Source organism: Moschus berezovskii, chromosome 1 (genome assembly GCF_049115385.1).
Source record: "Moschus berezovskii isolate FMDL1 chromosome 1, NW_MosBer_1.0, whole genome shotgun sequence".
NCBI classification, from domain to species: domain Eukaryota; kingdom Metazoa; phylum Chordata; class Mammalia; order Artiodactyla; family Moschidae; genus Moschus; species Moschus berezovskii.
In genome coordinates this window covers 130,322,924-130,342,004 of record NC_142460.1, presented here as the reverse complement: position 1 = coordinate 130,342,004, position 19,081 = coordinate 130,322,924, and the positions used below count along the sequence as shown (strand labels likewise).

At 43.7% G+C, this 19,081-nt stretch overlaps 3 protein-coding genes across 3 annotated transcripts in view; 1 reads left to right on the top strand and 2 right to left on the bottom strand.

Annotated features, from left to right (window-relative positions):
* Positions 1-2,939: 2,939 nt before the first annotated feature.
* LOC129551847 (uncharacterized) lies at positions 2,940-3,600 on the bottom strand. The gene is made up of 2 exons (XM_055420149.2): positions 3,362-3,600; positions 2,940-3,237 (listed from the first exon to the last, which is right to left on the bottom strand). The coding sequence occupies exons 1-2, from the start codon at positions 3,427-3,429 to the stop codon at positions 2,940-2,942; spliced, it is 366 nt and encodes a 121-aa protein (XP_055276124.2). The 5' UTR covers positions 3,430-3,600.
* On the top strand, positions 3,234-10,279 carry IL12A (interleukin 12A). The gene is made up of 7 exons (XM_055418802.2): positions 3,234-3,443; positions 4,062-4,213; positions 7,113-7,226; positions 7,585-7,626; positions 7,703-7,744; positions 7,845-7,988; positions 9,700-10,279. Exons 1-7 carry the CDS (start codon positions 3,428-3,430, stop codon positions 9,853-9,855), a joined length of 666 nt encoding a protein of 221 aa, XP_055274777.1. The 5' UTR covers positions 3,234-3,427; the 3' UTR covers positions 9,856-10,279.
* Positions 10,280-17,596: 7,317 nt separating this feature from the next.
* The window catches only part of LOC129551831 (uncharacterized), a 44,072-nt gene continuing 42,587 nt past the window's right edge, over positions 17,597-19,081 (bottom strand). Inside the window, exon 18 of the mRNA XM_055420148.2 lies at positions 17,597-17,917. Within this exon, the coding sequence (XP_055276123.2) occupies positions 17,898-17,917 (20 nt within the window). The 3' untranslated portion in view covers positions 17,597-17,897. The remainder of the gene's footprint in view (positions 17,918-19,081) is intronic.

Sequence of the window (19,081 nt, the reverse complement as noted above, 5' to 3'; positions counted from 1 at the left end):
TGGTAGGGCTATTTGCCTATCTCTATTATTTCTTTACAGGTTTAACTTAGATATTCCTGGGCTTTTATTCTTATATATTTTATATTAGGCTTATTATTAAGTTCCTCAGAAAAGCTATTTGTAATTTTTATTGGGATTGCATTGAATATGTGAAACTGCATTGAATATGTAAAAGAGACTTGAGCTACTTATATCTTAAGATCTTCCACCCAAGGTTATGTGTTTCCATTTAAATTAAATCACTCTATGTTCTTGACTAAATTTTCCCCAAAGATGATTTTATGCTTACATTAACTCATGTAATAATCACAACCACCCTACTGTACCTTTATTATCATCATTTTTCAGATAAGGAAACTGAGCTCAGACAGATAAGTAATTTGCACAAGAACACACAGCAAGTAACTAACAGAACCTGGATTCAAACAGTTTAGAGTCCATATTCTTAACCACTGTACTGCTTTCCTCATCAACAGGCAGTTACTTTATAGTTTGGCTACTATTGTGAATGGTATCTTCTTTTTATTACCGTCTATTTATTATCTGATTCATGTGGTCGCGGAGAGTCGGACACGACTGAGCGACTGAACTGAACTGAACTGAACATTATTTTTATTATATTTTCCAAAAGGTTGTTACAGATGTAGAGAAAATTGGCTGATCCTTGAAAGTTAGTATTTGTATCCAATGAAGTTTATAGATAGAGTCCATACAGATTAATTCTCTTATTAGTTTAGTATTTGATCTATTCTTTCTGTTGCTTTTTTATATATCAACTGTAAATAATGAGAGTTTTGTCTTTGACTTTCCAATTTTAAATCTCTCATTTCTTTTTCTTTCCTTATCTCATTGGCCAAGACTTCCAATATAGTGCTAGACACCATGTAGTAGCGATCATGGGCAAAGAATGTCTCTTATAGAAAAGTAATGTTATCTCAGAAGAAGGTTGTCCTTTTACCTTGGCTACAGAATGTCCAGCACATCAGAGAACTGTTTCACTAAAGTACAGGTTAGAAACCATGTCTGGTAGCCAAGAATCCATTCTGAGCAGAGGCCCTATGCTCATTTATGCTGCAGAAATTCTTTTTCACAGGAGACAGCCCTTCCAAGGGAGAAATGGCTCAGTTAAACTTGACTTCATTCTGACTTTAAGTACACATAACTCCATCCTAAATCCCCATGGCAACAGTACAGCTCAGCACCCCTTATTTGCTTCACACAACCTGCAGATGCAACTGTTTCTGACGATGCATTGCTCTCTATCCCCAAGGGGTAATTCATAGACCACGGCCTTGGAAGGAGCCTTAGAGATCAACTGTTGGTCTCATTTTACACACATCTAACATTCCCTGTGGTGGGTACCTCATAGCAGATGATCTGCTCAGGGGACTGATACCAACAAAAGAGAGAGCTGGAATCAGAGGAGGGGTTAACAGAGCTTTCTCCTAATTGATTTCATCACCACATCTTTAGTAAAGGTTGGCCCTGCCATGCATTCACGGTAACATCTCAAGGCTTACTATGACCTTATCCATCCAGACTTCAACAGGGATCCAGAGGAAGCACCAGTCTTCTCTCCTGTATTCCAAAAGGCTTATCCCTCAACAAGATGAGTGCTCTGCCCAAAGGTGGACACTGGACACTGAAGTCTTGGGGCCATAGTACAGTCAGATCCACTGCAGGCTCTGAGTGGATGATCAAACACAACCTTCCCTTTCATACATACCCAGGGTGACTAACGCTCATGGTAGAAATGAGTGAACTGAAAAGTCCCACAGGAACCTCAAACCCAACACATCCAAAGTGGAACTTCTCAGTGTCGCCTCCAAACTCACTCCCCTCTTACAGTAACCCCTGTGCAGTAACCAGAACAACCTCTCTTCAGCCATCCTCAGCACCTTCCTATCCTGCTCACCTGAGGAGTTACCAAGTCTTGGTCCCTCCCTACCCTAAGGATTCCATTGCCCACCCTTGAGTCTCCAGTCTGAATAGGGCTTGGTCATGCTCTCCACTCCTGACCCCTGGGACCCATCCCCTCTGTGTATGTGTGTGTTAGTCACTCAGTCATGTCTGACTCCTGGTGACCCTATGGACTGTAGCCCACCAGGCTCCTCTGTCCATGGAATTCTCCAGGCAAGAATACTGGAGTGGGTTGCCATGCCCTCCTCCTCCAGGGGGTCTTCCCAACCCAGTGATTGAACCCAGGTTTCCTCCACTGCAGGCAGATTCTTTACCCTTGAGCCACCAGGGAAGCCCCCATCCTCTACACTACGGCTGATTTTCCCATCATGCAAATACAACCGCATCTCCTGCCTAAAACCCTAGAAGGCTTCCCACTATTCTCAGCAGAATGTACACTTCCCAGCACGGACCCCACTACCCTCACAGCACAGCACCCTCACCCTTTCCAACCTCACACCCTGTACAGGACTGCTAGCTCACCCCCTTCCTTTACCTTCCCCAACTGTGTGTCTGATTCCTGTTCCCTCGACCTAGAACTTGCATCCCATCTCACCCGCAGCGGTCTAATGTCTACTCCCCTGTCAACAATCAAGTCGCAGCTCCTTCCTTCTGGTGCTTTTGCTGCCTCCTCAACTCCATTGCTCCTTGATGACCTTTCTCAGACCTCTCCTCCCAGGACTCTGTACATCCATCCCACTAAACTCTAACGATTTTCTCCTGGACACTGTAAGAAAATGGATTTTCTAAGAGTAGTTATTGCATAGCCAGTCTGGTTTCATCCCTTTTTGTATTTAAGATGGTAGCCAGGAATAAAACACATTGAGTCAGATTTGGTGTGGGAGTGAGCCGAAAGTGATCAGTTCACTGCTGGGTGCCCCTCAGTGTCGCCCTGGCACACCGTGGGCTATCTGAAAAAAATGAATATTGATTGAATGATTTGCCTAACCCCATCCGCCAACTAGGCGAGAGGTCAGATCTCACCCTAGATTTGGATGGACAGGGGGTGGCCTTACTCGGCGTTCCGTCGGGAGGGGGCGCTGCGGGGCGGCGGGGCCAGGGCTGGGTAGCTGGGGGCCGGGGGCGTCCGAGGGGGGCGAGCCAGGGGTCGGGCTTGCCCGGGGACCCCGCGCCGCGACGCTGCGCCGAATTTCACTTTCGTTTTGGGCCAGGCCGGAGGCGGCGGGGCCGTCCCGGAACGACTGCGGCCGAGCGCACGGGGATTTAATCCGAAAGCGCTCCAGCCCCGCGGGCTTGACTCCACGTGTCATCGAGAAGCTGATGTAGAGAGAGACAGAGACAGAAAGCAAGCAAGAGATCAGAGTCCCGGGAAAGTCCTGCCGCGCCTCGGGCAATTATAAAAATGTGACCCCTGGGTTGGCCTCCCAACCACCACCCTCACCTGCAGCGTGCACCCGTCTGCGTCCAGCTGCCGGCTCGGTTCCGCGTCCCCGCCGCTCGGCTCAGCATGTGCCCGCCTCGCAGTGAGTAACCAGCCTCGCGCTCCGGTTGGGGGACCGCGGCCCGGAGGCAGAAACTTGGGATGGGCTACGTGGAGACTAGAAGACCGCAATCTGGTGCAGAGGAGGAAGGATGCAGGGGGACCCTGCGGGCTTATCCTGCGCCCAATAAGACATCCTCTCTTTTAACCGTGGAACAGCCCCAGGAGCTAAGTATTATGCCCACTTCACAGATGAGAAACTGAGGCCCCGCAGGATAATTTCTTGCCCAGGCTCCCTTGGCGACACCATTAAGAGGACAGATCCCAGCCAGTCGGCTTCAAAGCAAGGCTGTGTCTCCCCACTGTTTCCAAAACACTGGGTGGCTTCCCCACCTGGCCTCGCTTTCCCTCCTCCTGAAATGGAGACTTTTTCTGGGTGAACTCTGCCCTGCACCCTGGTCTGAACTCACAAGGCGATAGTGTCTGCGAGTTGGTTTCCAACCCTAGAACAGAGCACTGCCCTTCAAGAGCTTGATTCATCCTCTTTCAGTTGCTGAAAGATCAGTGGGAGGTGGGTGCCCAGAAGGAGCGGGGCGGAGATGGCCAGAAGAGATGGAAGATGGAGGTGGCCTGCTCATTCCTCCCCTGGATTTCCTTGCAGCCCTCCTCCACATGTCCACCGTGGTCCTCCTCCTCCACCTGCCCCACCTCAGTTTGGGCAGGAGCCTCCCCACCACCACAGCAGGCCCAGGAAAGAGTTGCCTCAACTACTCCCAAAACCTGCTGAGGGCTGTCAGCAACACACTGCAGAAGGTGAGCTTTTCATTGTCCTTTTTCCCACCGCAGTCTCTCTAGTGAAGGGACATCTCTGAACCCCTGGTCACCTGAAGGAACTGCAGGGAAATTGTGGAAGTTAATCAGGAGCTGTCAAGAGAGAGAAAGAGGGAACTTTACAAATGGCCCAACTATTAGCTAAAGAGTCTCAATGAAATTGTGTCTCCAGAGAAGGCAGGAGAGGTCATAAATTACAATGGCATTCGTTTTGGCTGTGCCTATACAGAGGAAAGTGGATATTTACAGTGTTCCCTGTAGCCTGCCAACAGAGATGGAATTGTGTCAGGCCCACACTGTTCCTCTGACAACTTATCAATCCAGGAAACTGTTATTAGGGGCGGCCTCTGTGCTCCAGGGGCTACAAAGATGAATCGGCCCTGCCCCACACAGTCCTCGCCAGCTTCCAGTCTGGTGGCTCTGTTTGTTGTTAGAGTAACACATTTCAGGGGGCTTGTGACAATGCATATCCAGGCTTCCTTTTCTAGAGGGCGAGTTATCTAATTTTGTTTAAAGCTTCATTTTTTTTTTAGCTTTCATATTTTAATGCAAAAAATTTTTTTTCTTCTTCCTTTAAAAACACTCCAACATCTATTGCTTTGGCTGCAACAGCCTAAACTGATATTTTAAAAGATGTCCTTTGATCTTCCTGCTCTCTAATAAATCTTTGTTGAATATTTCTAGCTTGTTGCTTTATGAATATCTTAAAGTAAGCTCAGTGCCACAAGTTCTCCTTAACGAACTCTCCCCACCCTCAACCTTTTATAATGGGCTGCCCATTGTTCCTTACAGTTCAATCCATCTTAATTAAAAAGGCAGCACACCAAGTGGAAACTGCAGAGATAAGTCCTTTGATTCCTAAAGAAAAATATGATATGGGTAAAATTTAGGAGCTCTGATTTAAATAGATGCTTCATGTGAAAAATTTGACTCTTCTACTCCCAGAGGCAGCACCAAAGGTCAGAAGATCACAGAACTCAATTTGCTTTTTAAATATGATTCCTGTGTCAGATTTGCCAGAACAAATCAGCTGGCTACTTGTGGAGAAAACAGAGGTAGCAAATGCATGTGATTCAGAGGCCATATCCAGCCCACAGATCTATAAAGTTTGGCCAGTGTCTTTTATATTTTAATTTTTGGGTTTTATGCCATTGAAAATGTAGACCTTTCATATAAGAATCCAGATTTCTAGCTTCTCCTGAAAAGATTTGAAGAACTATAGCAGTTGGACCCACATTTCCTATATATATATATGCTCTATTTATTCATTTTTTCATTTAAAAAGTATTTATTGAGTGCCTACTGTATGCCAGGCACTATTTCATAGATTCATCTTTTTTAACAATGCCATAATAATAGAGATAGTCACTGTTTCATTTTGGAATAAAGGAAGGCAATGATCACAGAAATAAAACTATTGTCTTATTTGGAGGTTTTTCTTTTTCTTGTTGCAGTGTAGTTGGAAATCTAACTTTTTACAACCTGCTCAGGCCTCCAGGAACAGTGTATTCATTTTCTATTGCTGCTATAACAAATTACCACAAGCTTAATGGCTTTAAGCAATACAAAATTATTATCATACAGCCCTGGAGGTCTGAAATCTGAAATGGGTCTCACTGGTCTGAAATTAAGGTGTCAGCAGAGCTGTATCTCTTTCTGGAGACTCTAGAGAATTCATTTTCTTGCCTTTTCCAGCATCTGGAAGCAGCCCACATTCCTTGGTGGCCCCTTCCATCCTCAAAGCCAACAGTTGAGTCTTTCTCATGCTTTCTCTCTCTGACCTTGACTCTCCAGCCTCTCTTTTCCATTTACAAGGACCCAGAGATTACACTAGACCCACCCAGACACTCCAGGATAATTTCTCTATTTCAAAGTCAGCTGATTAGCAACCTTAATTTCATCTACAACTTTAATTACCCTTTGCCACATAACATGACATAGTCTCAGGTTCTAGGGATTGGGAGGTGGATATCTCTGGCGGGGGTATTTTTCTTCCTACCGCAGACAGGGTAGCAAGCTTTACTACTTGTTGCCCACACGTGTCCTGTACTCTCAAGCTTTGATTCAAGGCCCATGCTGTTCCCTCTGCCTGACGATCCCCCTCCTCCGAGGATGTCCCATCTTTGGGGAATCTTTTCATCTCTTTCCACTCCCTTCTCAGAGCCTTCTGACCCTTCAATTCAGCCCTTCTCATCTGCTGGCATGTCCTCTGGTCATTTGGGCACTGACCTGTCTCCACAGCTGAACTGGGAATCCTGGCAGGAATAATACAGTCCCCTTCCTTGTCACGTTCCTTAGTACCTAGTGTAGCATATATCAGGCTTGTTGAATGGAAAAATGATCACAATCTTCAATCAACAAATCACTGACTTCTTAAGCTAAATTTCATAAATATGTTCAGCATGCTTGTAAGATGATGTGTGTGTATATATACCACACATTAAATCTCCACTTGTTTTCATGGTTGCATGTTTGTTAAATCCATCAAGTGGTGACCTTAATAATCCCCCTCTAGAAGCTATACTTGAAAAAGATATTCATAAAACACAGATGCTTTGGCAAAAGGAAAAAAAAACTGTTTTCATCAGAAGCAAGTGTCCCAGCATGGTATAGAGGCTGATTAGCACAGCCTGTTGAAATGATTTATAGTATTTACATAACGGAAAAACATATCATCTGGAGAAACATGCCGTAAGCAAAAGGAGAGGAGGGAGTGGGAGAGAGTGTCAATGACCTGTTTCTTCTGTCTTATGAAGACCTTGAATTTTCTACAGGTCAGAGATGGCGGTCAAAGGCAACCAACTCTTGCTTTGGTGCCAGCGTTATGGGGAGCCTGGTGCCTTATTAATATCATAAGCTGAGTTTTTTTTATATTTTACAGGCCAGGGAAACCCTAGAATTTTACTCTTGCACTTCTGAGGAGATCGATCATGAAGATATCACCAAAGATAAAACCAGCACAGTGGAGGCCTGTTTACCACTGGAATTAGCCACGGTATAGTGGATTTTCCTCCCAAAGCTTATAACATGGTTAAGAGCTGTGCATCAAACCTCATCTTCTTCCAAAAATGTGCATGCTTCTGGGCTGTATCCTCATGGGATGTCAATGGGTCCCATTGTAGAAGTTCAATTTGAAACAAAAATGTGTAAAAATATGTAGTTTTTTTATAACAGTGTGAAATATATATAACACTACTGAACTGTACACTTTAAAATAGTTAAGATGATAAATTTTATGTGTGTTTTTTTACCACAGTGAAAAAATTTGATATTTTTGAGGAGTCAAAAAAATTTATATTAAGAATTAGTACCTTTTCAATGTGTGATTTTTTTTTTTTTTTTTTTTGCTCTAGAATGAGAGTTGCCTGGCTTCCAGAGAGACCTCTTTAATACCTGTAAGTCAGAAAATTGAAGGTTTCAGCTCACATTATGAATTCATATCATTGATATCTCATTATTTTTTTCTCATAGAATGGGAGTTGTCTGGCTTCTGGAAAGACCTCTTTTATGACAGTAAGACACAAGATTCTTTCTTCAAATGCAGCATTGGGGTAGAGGGGGATGTTTTTAGCCCATCTCAAAGGTTCCTTTCCCACTTCGTTGTATCACCCAGACCCTGTGCCTTAGAAGTATCTACGAGGACTTGAAGATGTACCACATGGAGTTCCAGGCCATGAATGCAAAGCTTTTGATGGATCCTAAGAGGCAGATCTTTCTAGACCAGAACATGCTGGCAGCTATTGCTGAGCTGATGCAGGTAAGACCCCCCATCCTTCATGCTGAGACAGCAAGCCAGGGTCCCTGATGAAGGGCTCTACTGTCAGCCCTTCATGGATTGGTGGAGGCCTGAAATGCCCCCTTTTTCAAAGCCAGCTACATAGTAGGGGAGACAGCCTCGAGGGCACCCTCTAGTGAGAGGGCAACATGAGCCGATCACATTAAGGAAAGCAGCCTCCTGCTTGTTGATCATGTGGTGTGCCCCAGGCTCTGGGCAAAGATGTTCGTAGGCATGCTGTCCCCAAGGCAACCACATGGGGCCTGTGGAAAGGAGGAATCCCATGCTTAGAGGGTTGTTCGCTTGTCCGAGGTCACACAGCTTGGAAATGGCAGAGGTAGGATTTAAACCTCCAAAAAAGGATTCCACTCCACTCATCTTCTCACACATCTCTAAAACCTCTGCGATGTTCATGACAGGGGCCAGCAAATACTGTTAGTAAAGACACACGAGTCTGGTGCCTGGATAGGACCCATTCGGAACCAAAATGTGGATGAGAGAGAGAAATGACCTATCACCTGGGGACGTCCACAGTGTTACTCAGAGACAAGAACTTGCTTTGTAATTTCCTGAATCACCAGAGCATATGATACTAATATGAAACATAGAAATAACCACTTAAGAAAGAGCAGGGTGCTGCTGTGGTGACCAGGGCATAGGATAAATAGGGCATCAAGAATGATTATCTGAAAAGAAATTTATTTTTATTTCTTTTTTTTTTTTTTTTGGTGCCAGATTACTTGTTTGAAAGGCAGTAAACATCATGCAAGTATCAAAGAATGTTACCATCTAGACAGTTGTAGATGACATTTTATTTTCAGGACCAAGAATGGAGTCAGTTCCACCAGTAATCAGACAACAATGCTCAGACATTCTGCACCTCTGTGCCTCAGTTTCTTCCTCTGTGAAATGGGGTGATGACCCACTCTATATTTCTTTTAGGCTTTTTGTGAGGAAGTACAAGCAAAAAAGCTGATCATTGTGCAAATATATGGGCTTCCCGGGTGGCACAGCAGTAAAGAACCTGACTGCCAATGCAGAGACCCAAGTTCTATCCCTGAGTCAGGAAGATCCCCTGGCAGAGGAAATAGCTACCCACTCCAGTATTCTTGCCTGGATAATCCCATGGACAGAGGCGCCTGATGGGCTAGAGTCCATGGGGTCACAAAGAGTCAGACACAACTGAGCACACATGGTCTTACGTTGTGTTATCAAATTAAAGGGCTCAAACTGGGAGACCCAGTGCCAGGTTTATTTATCTCACACGACTGAGTATCTGTAGTCAGCGGGTCTGATAACTGACAGTTTCCGATCAGCAGCAATCCATCACCTCCCTGTTCTGAAAAGGACATAGCTTCTTAATGTAACGTACAAAAATTAATTGGATATCACAGCAGATGTCTCTTAACAGAATTGTTCCTTTCTAAAATGCAACTCCCACTGATGATTTTCTAAATAGCTTTCAGGGTCTTTTCAGAGCTCACTGAAGATCCATGTGCTTGGATAATGAGCACTTCTTCTCTCAGGTTCTGCCTGCCCATCTGGCTGGGAGTGGATCTGCGTTGGGTTTAGGGGAGGGAATGAAGGAGTGGGTTGCGGGCTCTGAGACGTGTATTGGCTTCACCCGTTTTTACAGATGAACGTTTTAATTTTGGAATACCGTCTATGTCATGCTCAATATTTATTCTCCTAGGCCCTGGATTTCGACAGTGAGACTGTGCCACAGAAACCCTCCCTGGAAGAACTGGATTTTTACAAGACAAAAGTCAAGCTCTGCATCCTTCTTCACGCCTTCAGAATTCGTGCGGTGACCATCGACAGAATGATGAGCTATCTGAGTTCTTCCTAGAATGCTGAGGTCTCTCCTAACCTTAAAATCATTTTTAGAAAAATTGGAACCAAAGAGATTGTAATAGGGCACGGGTTAAGAACTGGGGAGGGTGTGGCTGGACCTGTCCCTACTGAAGCTGGTACAGAATTCTCATGCTTGTTTCCATGAGTAATCTTTCCAGACTTGCAGAATGTGACTGTTCTATCCATGTGATTCTTTTGATCAAGTCTATTTCATATTTACTAGGGATAAGTTATTTTTATAAGTTTTCATGAGCAAATTGATGAGGGAAAATGTCCTCACAGAACATGTTTTCTTTTTTTCCCCTTTAAAAGAAGAGCAAGGAATTATAAGCTATTTTAGTACCAAAGTGTTTGTAGAAACAAACACTCAAACATAATTTATTTTAAAGTATTTATTTATATAATTTTGTGTTCATGAAAGCGTGTGAACTTATATTTATTTATGTTATATTTATTAAGATATTTATTGCCAAGTGGATTTGAGATTTATCTTATGTTCTAAAAATAAAATGAATTAATTAAAAAAAAAGTAATTCTGTTTTTCTAATGTGATTGGAATGCTTTGAGTGCTAAAATACACATTGTGGGAAAAATGAAAACTGGTGAAATTTGAAAAAAATCACCTTGGAAAGAATGCCACGATATCCTTGCCCATTTACTAGTTCTTTTAATCCCATGTTTTATTTTTTTAACATCTCTAAACATTTTTATTATTTATTTATTGGCTCTGCTGGGTCTTTGTTTCTGCGTGTGAGTTTTCTCTAGTTGCAGCAAGTGACTGGGGGCTATTCTCTAGCTGCGGTGCACAGGCTTCTCTTTGCCGTGGCTTTTCTGGTTGTGGAGCATCGGCTCTAGAGCACAGGCTCAGTAGTTGGGGAGCATGGGCTTAGTTCCTCTGTGGCATGTAATCTGAATCTTTCCAGACCCAGGGACTGAACCCATGTTCCATGCATTGGCAGGCAGATTCTTAACCACTGGACCACCAGGGAAGTCCTTTAATCTCATATTTTAAAGGGAGCCTCATAAGACTGATCTACTTTAATACTGAGGCCGTCTGAGTGAAGTTACAGCCTGTGAGAATATACTTTATTGTTTTTGTTCAACATCTGACTCTAAAAGTAAAACACAAAAAATGTTTTTCCCTATTAACCACAGCTCAGTAACATACTGTGCATTAGCCAAATACATACTGTTCCAATCCTCCAATTGGGAAAAACATCATGAAGAGGTTTTCTAGTTACATTATTCTAATTTTTGTGACCCCTTGGTCTCTCAGGGGAGAATTGTTTCTAAATTATAATAAGAAAAACTCTCCCTTTGCTTTAAATTATAAAGAACTCCTGCCCAAACCACATGGATAATAGCCTTGCTCTGGCTTGAGAGATGTGCTTTTTAATTCTTTAAACAATGAGAATTTTAAAAGATTTACCTGATGGAATACCATGTAATTTTCAAATTCTGTTAATCACATTCCTCCTTAATATGAAAAGGCCATAAAGAATGGACTATTCAGAGTCCGTCCCTGTCCCCCCCAATCTTTTCTCAGGTGAGTCCTCCCCTCAGAACTCAATTCGTATCCCAGGGAACAGGGAGGGGAGTGTATATGGCCACCCCAGGTCCTCACCTGTGAAGAGACGTACTCATTTTTCAGAGTCTCCCCTCAGCAAATTGATGTACAATTGGATAGAAATCATCAAGCTAAGATCCCATCACATGCCTCCTCTTCTTTAGGGACTCCTCCTCAAGCTTGGATGGCCAGCAGGTGATTCACAGATAGGAGTTTCTTGCCTTTGAGTATTGGGTTTGGGGCGGCCGGCTTTGATCATGGCAAGAACTCAGTGGCTTTGATGGACCGGCGCCGTTGAGTTGCTGGCATCCCACCCCAGCCACTCCTTGGAATGGCAAGGTTGTCTGGCTGGTTGTCTGTGCCCGGAAACGAGGGCAGGCAAGACTGTCAACTGTGCTATAGACTGGCTTTATTCAAAGGGTCACAGGTGTCTCCTTGGTTCCAGAAATTGCCATGTTATATCCTTCAAAAACATTACTAGCCCAGGAAACATCTTCACAACAAAGTCCATTCTTCACTACTTGACCAGTTTTGTTTTGGTTTTTTTTTCATTTAAGCCTAGTCTGCCATTTACAACTTGTATGACGTGACCATGTTGTTCTGAACTCTCCCTACCCATTTTCTCTTCTAAGAAGTGAAGATAGGGACTTTTCTGGTGGTCCAATAGTTAGGGCTCTGTGCTTCCACTGCCGGGGCTACCGGTTCAGTCCCTGGTCAGGGAACTATGATCCTGCAAGCTGTGTGGAACACTCCCCCTAAAAAGTGAAGATAATACTAGAACCTACCTCAAAGGATCAGATCAAGGGTTACATGGAGCAACTCCTACAAAGCATTACCAGTGCACCTGGCATGTAATATGTACACAATCAGTTCAGTTCTGTCACTCAGTTCAGTTCAGTCGCTCAGTCGTGCCCGACTCTTTGCGACCCCATGAATCACAGCACGCCAGGCTTCCCTGTCCATCACCAACTCCCGGAGTTCACTCAAACTCATGTCCATCGAGTCGGTGATGCCATCCAGCCATCTCATTCTCTGTCGTCCCGTTCTCCTCCAGCCTTCAATCTTTCCCAGCATCTGGGTCTTTTCAAATGAGTCAGCTCTTCGCATGAGATGGCCAAAGTATTGGAGTTTCAGATTACATACACAATAAATGGAAGCAATTTTTGATCATGATTATTAGCCCCTGGGTTTGGTGATGGGCCAAGTGGGTTAAAACCCTCTTTGCTACTACTTTCATCTGTGAAATTCAGAAAACTGTAGCCCTATTTCACAGCGCTATTGTGAGGACTGAATAACTCAGTACAGTGCTGGCCTCTAGTCTGCACTCAACATCAAGGTTTTAAAACTGTTACATCATTTGCTTGAAGACCTCAGTGATGCTTGTCCTGCCAGGGCAATTCCTACTAGGGGCATTCAGCAGAGGAGACTGTCTGGCACAAGACACGATGGCAAACAAGCAGGGTCCTACCTTCCCAGAGCAGAGGGTGGGGAACAAGGTAACTTAGGAAGACTGAGGTCCCTCCTAAAAATAGGCCTCAGATCTAGCCTGTTAGAGAAATTTGATAACAGATCACCTTTTAAAAAGGAAATAAGAATGACTGAATCTGAGAATTAACATAAAAAAACAGCTGACAGTGGCCCCACTGAAGGCCCAGAGCTTTGGGGGAAAGGGGTCAGTTCTGCAGAGTGATCTGGCCAGAGAGCCACAGGTAGGTGTGTTACAACTCAAGAGATGCACAAGGGCCTTAGACACCCTAATGAGGAAAGAAAGGCTGGGAGTCAAAAGGGGAGAACACCGGCTTTGTCTGAAGCCAGAAGGGACAGAGGCCAGAAGTCTCTGTGGCTGTGTCACCTGGGTCACACAGTTGTCCCTGTTTGAGGACTAAACGGTTGGTTCAGGCCGGCATAACTGTGGCTTCCTGTTTTAAGGCAAAGTGCATCTACAATACTGCCATGGACTGAACGTCGGCATTCCTTTAAAAGTCACATATGGAATCCCTGATCCCCAGTGTGACGATAATAGGGGTGGTGCCTTTAGGAGGTTAGGTCATAGTGGGATCAGTGCCCTTGTAAGAAGAGACTCGGAGGGGACTTCCCTAGCAGGCCAGTGATTAAGATTCTGTGTTCCAATGCAGAGGGGCTGGATCCCTAGTCAGGGAATTAAGATCCCATGTGACTTGCAATGTGGCAAAAGAAAAAAAAAAAAAAAAAGGCTTGTGTTAATAAAGTTAAAAAAAAAAAAAAAGAGACTTGGTCTCCCCCAACCCCGATGTGAGGACACAGTAATGAGGTGAGCTGCTGCAAATCTGGGAAAGTTTTCACCAGACACCAAATCTACCAGCACCCTGATTTTGGACTTCCCAACTTCCAGAACTTTGAGGAATACACTTCTGTTGTTTAAGCCATTCAGTCTGTGGCATTTTGTTGTAGCAGTCTGAGCTGACTGAGAAAACTTTTAAATAAGGAAGAAAGTCCAACCTTATTTTTAAAAAATTGAATTGCATCAACTTTTCGGTTGACATGCATTAGGTCAGAACAACTCAAAACTTTTAGTTATTTGTATGTATCTTTTAGTATGATATTAAAATTATGAGTCTAAATTATGATATCAGTGTAACATCAGAGACAATACACTCAAGTAACCTTTTTTCTAGAAGCAACAGGAACTAATGCTTACTCCGTGCTTACTAATTACCAAGCGTTTTTCTACAAGTGTTTATACCACAAATGCACAGAATGCTCGCAAAAACCCTGTGAGGAGACACCCTTGCCTTCCCTTTTTTATGGATGAGGAAATAAAGCAAGAGACCACAGAGGCTTACTCGGTAAGTAGTAGACGCTGAGATCTGAGCCCAGGGGCCTGGTTCTGGCCTGTGCTTGCTACCCGTACCCTCTGCTTCTCATAATCAGGTCACAGGTTTCCCCAGTGACTCAGTGGGAAAGAATCTGTCTGCAATGCAGAAGCCGCAGGAGACATGGGTTCGATCCCTGGGTCAGGAAGATTCCCTGGAGAAGGAAATGGCAACCCACTCCAGTATTCTTGCCTGGGAAATTCCATGGACAGTGTCTGGTGGGCTACAGTCCATAGGGTCGCAAAAGACCTGGACACGACTTAGCAACGAAATAATTCAGGTCACAGGAAGTCATCACAACCATGCAAACAGCATCAAAGTTACTTATGCTTCTCCTCTCTCCCTCAGTACACTGTGAGAGACCCAAGTACAGGAAAGGTCATGTCACTCATGTATTTGTGTACTTAAGCCCTGGCACTTAAAAATGGTCGAGAGGAAAAGGCAAATTTTCATGAATTCACACGTTTCTCATTTTTAACCTATGAATAAATAAGAAAGTCTTTTAAAAAATCAAATCATTTCCAATCACACGAAAAAATTATAAAATGCATATGTTCCCTTGGCTCAAAACAATTATACCTGCTCAGAATGGCAGAACACACCCGTACAAGTCACCAAGGCTCTTCCCAGTTTTGGTTTCCTGGCTTAAAACAAAGGTCTATTTCTTGCTTGAGGAACAGGCTCACTGTGGATCAGCTGGGGGCTCTGCTCTGCTGTTCTCTTCTGGAACCCAGGCTGATGGAGCATCAGCTGTCACATGCTCTCATCACTACAGAGGGCAAGGCAGGCTGGAAGGTCTCTACAGGGTGGATGATTTAAGTAATTGACATATCTACAGTCTGGGATTCTGTGGTCCATCAGGAGCAATGTGCCACCGAAGTAGTACCAGTGAACTGGAAATAGGGTCATTTCCCACTGCAGAGGTCACAGACAGAAGCTACGAGAGACCCAGTCATCTCAACGGCAGTCATCTCAATGGCTGGTTCACATACTGCTCAACATAAGCCAGTCAGGGGTCCAGCAGGGCGCCTCAACAACCCTGCATCAGCCCTCAGTAACCCCCCAAACCAGAGCAGCGCCACTGCTTCACCAATGCAGCTTCCAGGTGAGACCGTCTTTCACAAAAGGCTTCTCCAGCTCAAGAAAACATGGAACTCATCCAAGCCCCTCCCTGCAGTTTTTATGTTACAAAACAATCTTTTAGATTTCCCAACTTGCTTGAAAACAAAACACTGCTATAAATGGACAGATAAGATCCCCTTCTAAAAATGAAACTCATGCCAAATGTTAAAGCACACAGCAAGAATGGACTTCGACAGAATAAAGATGGCAGTCTAACTCCAGGCTGCTTAACTAGGAATTTACAACACGATTGGAGTAAATTGGATCTGAGTCCTCTGGAGGCTCCAGGCTGGAGGTCTCAGTTAAAAAAAGCAGGAAGAACTTCAGAACTCTGCACTCAGAATTCTACCCCAGGGCCTCTGTTAAGTAGCAGCAGCCACAGAGCCATTATCAGAAATGCTCAAACCCGGGTGTGTAGGCTGGAAGAGATGCGCTCCCAGCAGTGGGGATCTCCGCCTTCAGCAAGCAGCAGGCTGCTTCACCCTAAGGACTTCCAGCAATGGCAACAGGCTGGACCAACTGCTGAAAACAACCATCCTCATGAGAACACACTTCAATTCAGCAAAGACGGCGTCCTCTTTAGAAAATGGAGTGAAAACACTTCCACTTGACAAAGCAGGGGAGAAAGCCTGTCCCCTAAAGCCACCCCCTAAAATAACAAAACATGTCCCAAATGTGCAGGAAAATCCTGTTACAGAGACACACAGGTAAGGAGCTCATTATGAATATGCCTGGTTTTAAATAAAAACATACCTTCCCATGCACAGGTGGGAGAACACTCAGTACTGGAGTCATTCCTGGAGGGAGAAGGGTTAGGGGATGTGGGGGTGCTTCTGAATCTGTGAAAACTCCTGGGTTAGTTGCCCCTGCTTTACCCTCACTCAACTTTACTCCAAGAACTGGGTCTGGGAGCAAAACCAACTAATGCCCAAACAGCCAAGATAATAAAAATCAAGGAAGATGATGCTTTAAAAAGTAACCTGTAAGTAAATAACAACACAAAGAAGACATATTTGCACTGTACAAATGCAGGTTTATTGTTCTTCCCTTTATCCACAGTAGGAAAAGGCTGGAAATTGTTAGGAAACCAGCTTATATACAAAACACCTCTGAAATTACGATTTTCTTTGGAAAACAACTTACAAAACATAATAAACACTTAAAAAATTCAAGACCTTTAAGTATTTTTACATTTCTGAATGTTAAAACTCCATGTGTTTCCTGAAATATAGAACAATTAAAAAAAAAAAAACTCATAAAGTGACACCGATTTGAATTCCACTGGATCCCTGATCATTAATAATATCAATACGTTCTTCCCTATAAAATGAATTTGTTCTTCACAGGCAAAGCTATAAAGTATGTTTCTCTGATTAATTCATTAAGATTGAATTTACTCTCCAGCTACTGTCTACAGGAGACTAATGGTAATTTATAGTTTCTTCAAATAAGTTAACAAAACATATCCAAAATGTTAATCACCACATACATGATTCTGGGAGAGCGACAATATCTATACATATTAAAAAAACAAAGATTTCACCCATTAACAAGAGCCAATATGGCCCATGATTCCCTGGGGCAAGTCCTCTTCCAGAAGAGATGACAATGTTCCTTGGTCCTGACTAAGGCTATTTCTAAGTGGCATTCCCACACTGCCCGCCCCCCACAACCCTCCCAGAAGTAAACAATCCAGGGTCAAGGTCAAGAAATGCAGTGTTTGGTGATTTCAGAAGGTTGATGAAATCTGCAGGGACTCTGATGATGGAGCCAGGTGAACTTCCCCAGTGAGATGAGGCCACCACCTGCGAGTGTTTGTACCAACACGGATGGGGAGAGGATTATAATCCTTTCTAATGCCCCCAGGGCCAGGTAACAAGATTGATTTAATCGTTTAACAGACCACCAGCCAGACTGGTCAGTAATATGAGAAACGGAAATCACACCTCACATAAAGAGACATACTGGACCCGGCAGCACATGAGTATCTGACTTTGTGGGAGCTAAAAGAACAGGAACCTCTCTTCATCATTAACGACATGAGGAAAATACGCTAAGTGAAATTGGTGCAATTTAAGTACTCCACCACTTAATTGCTAAAAAAAAAAATGTTCCAAACGCTTGATATGAATTTCATAGTTCACAGACTCCAGTAGGAAAATTACCACATTTCTCGCCTGACTGCTGTTGAGTCATTTTAGGCACCCTTTATAAGTGTATGTGTTTGGGTGGGGAAGCCGGGTGGGATGGTGAGAGTGGGAGGTACAAAAGAAAAATTCTTGATATTATAGAGGTTTTTTTTTTCTTCCTCAAGGTTTCCAAATATTTCACATTCCCTTTGCCCCTGAATAATGTGAGCTGCAAGCAGTCTGTGAAAGGAGCTGCTTCCACAGGCTGTGTAGCTCTGGGTCCCGAAGTCTGAGCCTTATTACCACGGAGACAGTCTTTGAAGGCAGAAGTTCCTGAGGCTTCCTTTTCCAGCTCATCTTTCAAACTTCACGTTTCCTGTAAGAAGCCTAACAAGGGAGAGAAACGAATTCAGGGATTCATTGTTGTGGGGAAAGAGCACGTGCGTTTAAAGAAAGTCACTTGTCCGTTTCAAAAAGGAACTGCTGGAGTGGCTGGGTTTTCCTGAGATGAAGATAAACCAGTGCAATTGTTTAAGGCTGCAGTTATAAGATACTAAAATGCCCTGATAAAGACACAAAAGTCAGCCAATCACCAAGATATTTTGGCTACAGGAGGGCAGAAAACACTGGAAATTTTCTGGCTTTTTGTTCGTTTGTAACTCACTGAAGATTTTTCTCCTATTCAATGACTAATTGGACTAATAAGCTTTTATGATCCATTTCACTGCCAAAAAATGTCCCAAATCCTTATTCAGCTTTATGTGGCAGCAAGTCAAGTGTCTGGCGAAGTCAAGAGCAGATAAAAACAAAACGACAAATAACCACCCATTCTACAGGATCTGTGAGACGGTCAGATTTCCAAGGCTTCCTTTGATGGGAGAGGCTATGATTGTTTCCTTATCACAGCAGAGGCCAGTACTCTCAATAGGCAGAAGTGTTTATATGCAAATAAGGAGATTTCCACATGTGGGCCTCAGTGATTTACATAATTTCAACATATTCAAGAAAAAGAAATTTGATATTGAAACTGGATATTCTATTGGCTTGCAGCTCCTGTATCCAAACTGGTGGGGGCGTTCAGAAAGCTCACCCTCCACACCTGACAGCATCCTGAGAGGTCACCCCAGACTTTAACTTTTCATATAAGCTTTTGGGGTGGCTGATACACTTTTACATTCTTTAAGGACCAAAAATTCCGATAGAATTCCAAATAAAAAACTCTCTCTGGCTTGCTTCTGAGAAGTAACACAGCATTTGTTAATCATGGTAACAATACATATTAATAAAAATCCAAGTTGTGAATTGGTTTGACCTTGGGTCTAACAATATGCTAAGTCAAGCCACAAAAAAAAAGAAGTGTTTCAAAACAAAGGAAGGAACCCTGTGGTTTTCTGGACTGAGACCAGAAACAACTCCCTTTAGCTCTCTGTTCCCATCTTTGCTGGGAGGCTCACTAGTGCCACCAAGCGGAGCACTGCGTCAACACCACAGAAAGTCTGGAAGGCTCAAGGCTTCCAGTTAGGTCTCCAGTTAGGGACAGTATCAATGGAC

What these genes read in the sequence shown, in the direction of transcription:
- IL12A (XM_055418802.2), top strand. An exon ending in TCAGCAACACACTGCAGAAG is followed by an intron (nt 4,214 to 7,112) that starts GTGAGCTTTTCA and finishes TATATTTTACAG; the next exon opens with GCCAGGGAAACCCTAGAATT. An exon ending in CTATTGCTGAGCTGATGCAG is followed by an intron (nt 7,989 to 9,699) that starts GTAAGACCCCCC and finishes TTATTCTCCTAG; the next exon opens with GCCCTGGATTTCGACAGTGA.
- LOC129551847 (XM_055420149.2), bottom strand. Translation starts at nt 3,429, where the DNA reads ATGCTGAGCCGAGCGGCGGGGACGCGGAACCGAGCCGGCAGCTGGACG. An exon ending in CAGACGGGTGCACGCTGCAG is followed by an intron (nt 3,238 to 3,361) that starts GTGAGGGTGGTG and finishes TCTCTACATCAG; the next exon opens with CTTCTCGATGACACGTGGAG.